Below are 9,418 nucleotides of genomic sequence, written 5' to 3'. Positions count from 1 at the left end.
TTTTTTACAGGGAAAGAGGTTTGGCTTGTTCATTCTCCCCATAGTCCATAGTAGCACGTTATGGCCCTTGAAAATAACTGCCACCTCAAGTCATATTGATTTGATGGATAAGTCTTACCGTGGTGGAATGAGTAGTAGCATGCTTTAGGCCTGTAACACTACCCTAGACTGAAAAGAAGTTATTACTAAATTGCCCAAAGGGTTTAGTGGCTTGTTTTGAAGAAGTTGGACCAGATACATTTCAGACTTCTTTTTCAAGATGACACTAAGTCATGTGTGTGTGTATTTGCAATTAAACTCCTGCATTTTATTTCTGTAGAAAGCCCTGGCTCTATGTAGCACTGACCCCATCTCCAGGGCTACCAGATGATAGAGAAGTTCTGGGTGCTGGTAAATTAGGCATCAGTATTTTTAAATGATCATTTCATTGGTGATATAAATCAAGAGATTTCAGTAGTCTCAGATATGGGATTAGTTTAAAATGCTGCAATTGGCTAGTCATATCATGTAAACATTAAATAAAATATTGTTATCTTAGCATAAATTCTTCATCTTTTGGGTGCCTACCATGTGTCATGCCTGTGCTGTACAGTCAGTGGACGAGTTAGAGGTATGGCATCTTGAATGAGGGAAGTAATGTTACCATTGCTCTGCAGAGATCAGTCTAGTCTAAAGCAGTGTCTCTCAAACTCTTTGGATTCAGACACATACTCTTGAAAATTTACTGTAAACTCTAAAGAGCTTTTGGTTATATAGGTTACATCTGTTGATACCATATTAGTTAAAACTTGTATACCTTTGAGACTATTAGTTTAATAAAACATAACAGTAATAAACTTATTACATATTAAATAAACTTTTTCAGAAAAGTAGTTGCCAAAACCAAAAAGAAAAAAAGTTCATGAGAAAACTGTCATTGTTTTTCAGTTTGCAGATCTCTTTAATGTGTGGCTGAATGTCTGATATTTGAAATGAAATGTGGATTTTCTCCTAGACAAGTATCATGGGTAGTCAGAAACAATCAGAAAATTGTTTAGTCAACTTGGAATCAGAATGGAGAATGAGTGATCTCCAGTAGGGGTTCATCTGCTATTGAGTCTTGGGATTGAGTCTTGGCCATGAAATATCTTTTGTGTAATAGATGCTCAGTAAATATCTGTTCAATGATTAATTTAATCCCCAGGAAGTTTTGGGTTGGTTTTATTGCTGGTGCTTTCTTTACCTCTTCACTATTCTTTAAGAGATAAATTGAGTTGTGTGAAACACTTGTCACTCAAGAAGGCACAACTAGGTTACTTCTCTGAGTCTGGAGAATGAAAAAGGAAGATTCTGTGGTAGTTTCTCCCAGAATTTAAATTGTTTTGGAACAGTGCTATTGCTAGTATAAATTAATTAATGAATATGACAAGTTTTGTGATAGTAAGTAATGCTGGTTCAAGAACAGCACACCACTGAAAATGTCATTGGAACCAGCTAGTACTTTAGTGACTACTTAAATATCAGTTAACCTTTGCCATGTGTATCACAACAAGAAATGTGATAGTATGGTAGTCTACTGAGATACAAAATAATGCCCTAATATCTGTTCCTCTCTTCCCTCAGTTATCTTCAACTGTTCTGAAACACAAGACCTTTCAAATTACTGTAGATATGGACAAAGAAGAAAGAAAGACTATTAACCAGGGTCAAGAAGATGAAATGGTAACCAGTTTTTATAATTTACTTTTAAAGTACAAAGAATTTATCTCTGCAATTAATTATTCTAGGAAAGTAGAAAAGTACATTAAAAAACTCAGCTAAATCAATGTGGTTTCCTCATCCTGTGTTTTGAATTGGGATTATGTTAACATCTATTTGTTCATTAATTCCTATTTCACTTGTGAACTGTTAGAATTTAGAAGAAAGAGGTATGTTTTTTTATTTGGTAATTTAAGAAGTTATGTTAGCTAATGCTTAAGTATAATTTCAAATGCAAAGTTTCTAATTTTGATTTTAAAAAGTTTAAAATCAACTTAATAAAAAACAACTTCTCGGCTTTTTTGTGTGTCAGGAGGCAGATAGAGTTGTCGGGTAAAACATAAGACACCCTGTTAAATGTTAAATGTGAATTTCAGATAATCAAGGAATAAATGTGTAGTATAAGCATGTCCTAAATATTGCATAGGGCAATAAAAAAATCAGTTTTGTTTTTTTTTTATCTGAAATTTAAATTTGACTAGGACCTCTGCATTTTTATTTGCTAAATTTGGCAACCCTTGAGTTAGAGGGGTAACTAAAATAATTGAAATAATTTGGCTCAGGAGGTCAAACTGATAGTCACAGTGGTGTTGGGACAATTTGCTAGTGATTTGGATAAAAAATAAAATTTATCTCATCTAAATGCAAGGTGATATTCTGGATTATATTCTCAAGAAGTAAGACACTGAAAAAACTAGTGAAATCCTAATAAAGACTAGGTTTACTTAATAATAATGTACAGTGTTAATCACTTAGATTTTGACAGATGTACCAAGATGTTAACATTAGGGGAAACTGGATGAAGGCCATACAGGAATTCTTAATATTTTTGTAACTCTTCTGCAAATCTACACTTGATCTTAGCCAAAAGGCCAAGAAGTGATCTGTAAAGCTAAAATTATTCCAGAAGTAAAAGTTTATTTAAAAAAAAAAAAACCTACCTTATAAATTCTGGAAGAATTAAAAAGGTAAATGTAAAAATGAAATTATAAAAGTTACAGGAAAATATACTAAATTGAATATACTTTGTCAGTGGGAAAGTGTTATGTTACTAAGCATAATATCAAATGTAAAACGATAATGTGTAAATATTAATAGATTTAACTACTTAAAAGTATAACTTAGGTAATGAGCTTTTCAGAAACAGAATTTAAAGATAAATTATGCGTTGGGAAAATATTTGCAGTCTGTGTAACAATACCACCCATCTGGAAAACAGAGAACTTTGCAATTTCTCTCTTTTTATATGATATTTAATCATATGATAACTATGTCCATGCAGGAGATTTATGGGTATAATTTGTGTCGCTGGAAGCTTGCCATAGTTTCTCTAGGAGTGGTTTGCACTGGCGGCTTTCTCCTCCTCCTCCTCTATTGGATGCCCGAGTGGCGGGTGAAGGCAACCTGTATTAGAGCTGCAATTAAAGACTGTGAAGTGGTGTTGCTGAGGACTACTGTAAGTCCATGGATTTACTTGAGCTGATTATTTAAGGAGTAAAATAATGTCTTTGTGTGTGCTTTGTTCAAAGACTATATGAAGAGAACATAATTGCTAAGCTATAATGAGGAATACTAATTCTAGTATTTCTAAAGCATCTGTGTTTTAAGTGAATATTATTACAGCAATTAGAGTATAAGGAATCTCAAAGATGACAAATCCACCCCTTCCTTTTATAGATCTTGATGCACTGAGAGATTAGATGTTTGTCTTTCAAGGTCACTGGACAGTTAGGTCTTTCATTCATTTGCTAGACCAGCTGCCTCTACTGTATAATGCTGCATTCCAGGGTTTTTTGTTTTTTTTTTTTAAATCCTAATTGGAAGCATTTTATAAGAGGATTTTAATATCTAGTCTCAATGTGTTGATGGAAAAATAGAAATTACTCATGATCTTTTATGAGATTTTATGTCATTTAAATGATGAGTAAAGTAATAGAAAGCACTTTGCATTTGAATTCATGCATCTTCATGAAATGGTTCAACATTTAATGAGTGGGAAGAGATGCTTTCTCAATTAGAGGTGAACAAATAATATTATATAAAGAATGGAAATCAAATAAAGTAGGCAATTTATAATATACATATAATATCTAAATTGACTCTACCTTTCTCTCTTCTAAGGATGAATTCAGAATGTGGTTTTGTGCAAAAATTCGCTTGCTTTCTCTGGAAACTCATCCATTTTCGAGTCCAAAATCTATGGCTAATAAGGTTTCAAATGGCCACGCTGTTCTTTTAAATGAAAATCTGGCTGAAGAGAATAGGCATGAGATAAGTAAATATTCACAGACGCAATCAGAACAGGTATTGTGATCTTAGTCTCAAAGTTTCTTTAAAAATCAGAATTGTTGCATTTTATGCTATCAACAGGTAGTCAGTAATTTTGTGCTTTATTTTTGTTTAAGATAAATTTAGAGGGTGGCTCCATAGTGTAGTGGTTAGCACGTCTGCTTTACACGCAGAAGGTCCTATGTTCGTGCCCCAAATGGAGCCACGAACCGTACTCTGGGAGTGCCAGGCCCCAGGTGCACGCCACGAGCGTGTGGGAGGAGATGCCCGGCCTTCAGAGATCCAGTTCTTAAGGGGAAACGGCAACATCCATAGGTCAGGGGTAGAAGCAGGGGGAATTAAAGAGGGGAGGAAAAATAAGATAACTTTATATGCTTCTTAAATACCCATTAATCACTATATATAAGAGTTTGGGTATTATTAGAAGAAACAGATAACACGTCATATGTGGTCACTTTAATTTTAATGTTATATGATAGATTTGTGTTGGTAAACTTAATTGATGACAAGTGATGATGATGCTTTTTGATGTAACATATGTACGTTTTACAGATTCGTTATTTCACTCACCATAGTGTAAAATACTTCTGGAATGATACGCTTCACAATTTTGATTTCTTAAGGTAAGTAATTTTCTTTTGTTTGGATTATGACTATATTGAAAATATTCTAGATAGAAAAGAATTCACTCTAGGGCTACATAGAATTGAAAAGATTTTTATTGTATAACTTTTATTCAGTTATTTATGAACAACTCACAGTGTTATTTGACTACCAATGAACTATTTTAGAATCAATCCCACCTGCAACTTGTACCTTGGCAAAATTTACAGAAAAATTAGAAGCAATATGATCTTAAAATCCATTTTGAGCATGCATTCTTTTCTTTTTGAGAATTCATCTCAAAATTAATTTTGAGTATATCTCATAGCCTGTCTGAATTATCGCATCTCAATTTGCTGACAATTCGATCCATTAGTATTCGAGTGGTGGAATGATAGACAAACAGAAATTTAACTTTACTAATGTGGATAAAGATATGAGATGTTGTTAAATTTGTCAAGCCTTGGGTAGGACAAATTGGAGTAATCTCTTAAAATTTGTTTTTGTTGAGGCTTCAAGTTATGTAAATACTAAATTAATGAGGATTCTATTTTTCTGCCTTTGTTAAAGTGATTATTATAAACACTCATTCAGTATCATTGCGTAGAGTGCTAAAGGAATTCTTAATATTAGCAATACAAAGAGAATCAGCTTATGAACATTTAAAATATGCATGCCTGGATTTTTCTCCCTGACACTAAAGAATTGGAATATTCTGAATTGACTTGAGCATTCCCATATACCTAGTTCTGCAGACCATTTCTGGTTAAGAACCATTGCTTTATAGAATACTGCCAGTGAGCTGCCGTTTTTTTGTTTGTTTGTTTTTTGTTTTTAATTTCATTTGGACTGCTGCCTTTGGAGAAGTCATCAACTTCAGTGAGAAAAAATGTCAAACAGATTGCTGTGCAGTCTTTGCCAGCCATAGAAAGTTGTAGAATTTAATCTTATCCAAATGATAGAACTTAATTATGGAGCTTAGTTTTCCTATCTGAAAAAAATGGAAAAGGGTTGGAGTCAGATGGTGCATAAGATTCTCTTTAGAGCTCTATGACTAGTATCTCAGTTAAACATAATTAAGACATTTTTGGAGGAAAGTAGAGAGGTTTTCTTGAATCCCAGTTAGAATTATTACAGATTTTACACATTGCCTTTGATTCCTATAAATTCTGTACTACTCTCCCAGGTATGTATTAGATCAGAGGAGGATTTGGATTGATGCTTTTGTAGAAAGAGAAGTAAATGAATAGGGTTTCTCAGTGTGAAGCTTAAAAATTGAAGAGGGGGAACCATATAAATAAAAAGTAAAACTTTCATCTTTAGTTTGGAATTCTTGAGCTAGTCATACTTTACCTTTAATTTTATTAGTTTTATTATTAGCTCTTACAGCTTTGGTGCACAGCCTTAAAGGATAATAATATTATATAAACTTGAGTATTTAGAGCCATCTTATCATGTGATAGATGCATTGTATAACTTAGAAATTGCCACGTTTGAGACTTAGACCTTTCATTTTTGTTTATTTTAGGAATTTGAGATTTAAAACTTCTCATCTCATTTTTTGTTAAGGGTTTCTATTTGTAAGGAAGTCACACTTTAAATTAGGTATATAGAAAAATGAGGCATGAAGACATTTGGATATTTTAAACTTTGTTTAAAGTAAAAACTTTGGATTTATTTAGGGGACTGGATGAAGGTGTTTCTTGTACGTCAATTTATGAAAAGCATAGTGCAGGACTGACAAAGGGGATGCATGCCTACAGGTAATTTTTATCCAACTAAAGTTAGATCTATTATCAAAATTCCAAATAAAGTAGTATATATATATACCATCCTTTACCCCATATAGTTGTACATATTAAAAGATAAATATTATAGACATAGTAGTTGACAACTTACTGATATTTTATTTGGATAAGACTGTCTCTCAGTTTTATGAATTATAAAAATGTTGAAGCTGATATTTTAAAGTTGATATTCCTGAGAATATATCATATTTCATCAATTCTAAAGTGCACATTTCCCATATTTTAACATCTCTAAAAGGAGGATGTGTCATACAGTGGCTGGAGTGTCATCCTTTACTTGACAGCATTTTTATCTTTCTCGATGGTACATAAAATAATGGGTACATCTTATAATTGATAGCATCTTAGATTTTTCTGAAATATATTGGGAATTGTAAGCATCAGGTCAAAGTTACTACAATAAAAATTTGTAAATTGGGAGACATAATTTTTTTTCATGTTATTCTCTGCTAAAGTATAAAAATATATCAGTGTTTTGCATATTTTACAGATAAATGCCATTTTCAAATTAAATTAGAAAATTTCTTATACTCCTGTAGCACATTTTATCAAAATGTTAGAATATAAAAGAATTCATTCATTTAAACTTTTATTTCTTAAATGACAAGAATTACTCTAATATAGAAAGTACTATTTGTAACATAAGGAATTTAAGTCGAAGAGTTTAAGCAACTTTTCATAAGTTTTTTTTTAAGTCAAATATATGCTGTTTTGAAATAAGCATTCTTAGTATTTTTACTAGAAAAATAGTACAGAACCCCTCAAATTTATTTAGTCTCTTGCAAAAATTAATTGCAACTCAAAATTGTTGAGACCTATTGTGTTCAAGAATGGGAAAGAAAGCCTTTGCTGACATAGTTATCTTAGGCTCATGGGAAAGATACTTATCATACAGAAAGATATGAGAAAGAATGAAACAAAATGATAACCAGTATAGTTATCCAGTATTGACTTCTTTGATTTAAATAGTGTAGGTAGAGAATTTGAATTGTAGGAGACAACTATTTAGAAACATAAGTGTTTTAAGTTCTAGATTTGAGTCTGTAGTTTGAGCCTTATGCAATGAAACACCTTCCCTAGATTATACTATTATTATGTAATATAACTTAATACCATTATTATATTTTCTTATAGAAAATTGCTTTATGGAGTAAATGAAATTTCTGTGAAAGTGCCTTCTGTTTTTAAGCTTCTAATTAAGGAGGTAAGGCTATTGTACATGTCTCAAAATTTGTGATCAATAGATTTGCTGATTTGAAGAGAGCCATGATTTAAGCAATAAGAAGACATTGTTAGTGTTCTGTTTTCTAACCTCTCTCTCTTTTTTTCTCCCCAACTTGGAAGATAAAGGTAGTAACTCGCATAGGGAAATAATTTGGTGTATGAATTACCTTTTTACTTTGTCTAATTTTTTTGCTTTTCTTATCTGTAGATTTTTTTTTCCCTCTCAGGAAGTTGCACATCTAAATCTTTCCCTATCTTACAGGTGTATACACCTGTATGCACCCAATTTTTAAACAATTTATCATGTTTTGTTCTTCATGGGTTGTTTTTTGATACATTATTGGAAACTAGACATTGTACCAGGAGTTGGAATACAAAACATGATCTCATGATAGGTATGGTAATTTAATTGGTACAATTTTCCTGGGAGGAAAATGTGTCAGTAGTTATCGTAGTGACTGTTCAGTTGTAAGTGCCATAGGAGAGGTATAAATAAAGGTTGTGCATGTTAAGGAAGAGAGTGATTTTACATAGCAGAGTTAGGCTCTCCAGTCTTTCTTCTTATTTTTTTTTTGCTAAAAATCAAGAATTAGCTGTATTTTGGTGAGCTGTATTCAGTGAATATTTTTAGTGGAAATAACAGATTCTTTTTCATCAGTTCTTGAGAGTGGCTATATAGTTGCTTTAGAACATAGATAGCAAAGTGTATTAGAGACTAGGAATTAGAAAGCCTGGTTTGTAATAATGGTTCCTTCAGTAACTAGCCTTGATCATGAGAAAGCCTTTCTCCCTGCTGCTCCTTTATAAAAGTGGAGTAAGTCCTTTCTAATTATCTCATTTAATTTGGAAGTAAAGTAGAACTGTATATGCTAAGTGTTTTGAAAAGTATGGAAGCATCAATTTTAAGACATTGGGGGGTTATTATGAAATCGATAAAATAATGTGAAATTTGGCTAAATAATGTCTATTGCCAGGAATCCTTTATTTCTTTTTCCATTCAGGTTTTAATTAATTATTTCCTTAGAGAAAGCAAAACAGTGTAACTTACATTTTGTCTTCCCTTTGGACTGCAGTGAGTGAATCTTTGACTTAGAAGTAAATTAGCGTTTGGAGCTTGTAAAAAGTAAACATTTATTCCAATTTATTAAAAGTCTTATTCTTTAATAGCCTAGTAATTATTAGAAATAAATGTACTTTCTTGCTAAAGCAGAATGAAGAACAGCTAAATTCACATTTTAGTCGTTTTTAGCTGAATCTATATTTGACTTTGGTATGAATCTAATGGATACAAATAATTCAAATTTATGGTAGTTTAATGATTAAAAAAAAAGTACTGTGTTAGTAGTTTAATGGTAAAAAGTACTATGCTAACATCTTGCCTTCCTCTTTGGGTAGTACGTGTTGCCCTAGGTTACTATAGAGCTTATCCTGTAAGTATTCTACTGGTTACTTCTTACGTGAATAAGTGGGAAATCTGTATGGTTATAAATATCTCATTCAACTTGACTTAAAATCTTGTTTTTTAGGTTCTCAATCCATTTTACATTTTCCAGCTGTTCAGTGTTATACTTTGGTGCACCGATGAATACTATTACTATGCTCTAGCCATTGTGATTATGTCTATAGTATCAGTTTTAAGCTCCCTATATTCCATTAGAAAGGTAAGTCCAATTTATCATGGGATTCACAATTGTATTTTGTAATAACGTCTAAGGTATTATTATAGTACTTGTTACAAAGTAATACTCAATATAGTT

At 32.0% G+C, this 9,418-nt stretch overlaps 1 protein-coding gene across 7 annotated transcripts in view; it reads left to right on the top strand.

Annotated features, from left to right (window-relative positions):
- The window catches only part of ATP13A3 (ATPase 13A3), a 78,757-nt gene that overhangs the window by 21,862 nt on the left and 47,477 nt on the right, over positions 1-9,418 (top strand). For 6 of the 7 annotated variants that reach the window (XM_039850733.1, XM_039850735.1, XM_039850736.1 and 3 more), the window contains 7 exons: positions 1,603-1,701; positions 3,020-3,193; positions 3,859-4,041; positions 4,579-4,649; positions 6,312-6,392; positions 7,572-7,641; positions 9,188-9,322. In XM_039850733.1, the coding sequence (XP_039706667.1) occupies positions 1,651-1,701; positions 3,020-3,193; positions 3,859-4,041; positions 4,579-4,649; positions 6,312-6,392; positions 7,572-7,641; positions 9,188-9,322 (765 nt within the window). In that variant the 5' untranslated portion in view covers positions 1,603-1,650. Of the gene's footprint in view, positions 1-1,602; positions 1,702-3,019; positions 3,194-3,858; positions 4,042-4,578; positions 4,650-6,311; positions 6,393-7,571; positions 7,642-9,187; positions 9,323-9,418 lie in introns of those variants that run through there. The other variant, XM_039850731.1, reaches the window with a different exon arrangement.

This window comes from Pteropus medius, unplaced genomic scaffold, assembly GCF_902729225.1.
Source record: "Pteropus medius unplaced genomic scaffold, Ma_sr-lr_union100, whole genome shotgun sequence".
NCBI lineage: Eukaryota > Metazoa > Chordata > Mammalia > Chiroptera > Pteropodidae > Pteropus > Pteropus medius.
This window is presented reverse-complemented; position numbering and strand designations above follow the sequence as displayed.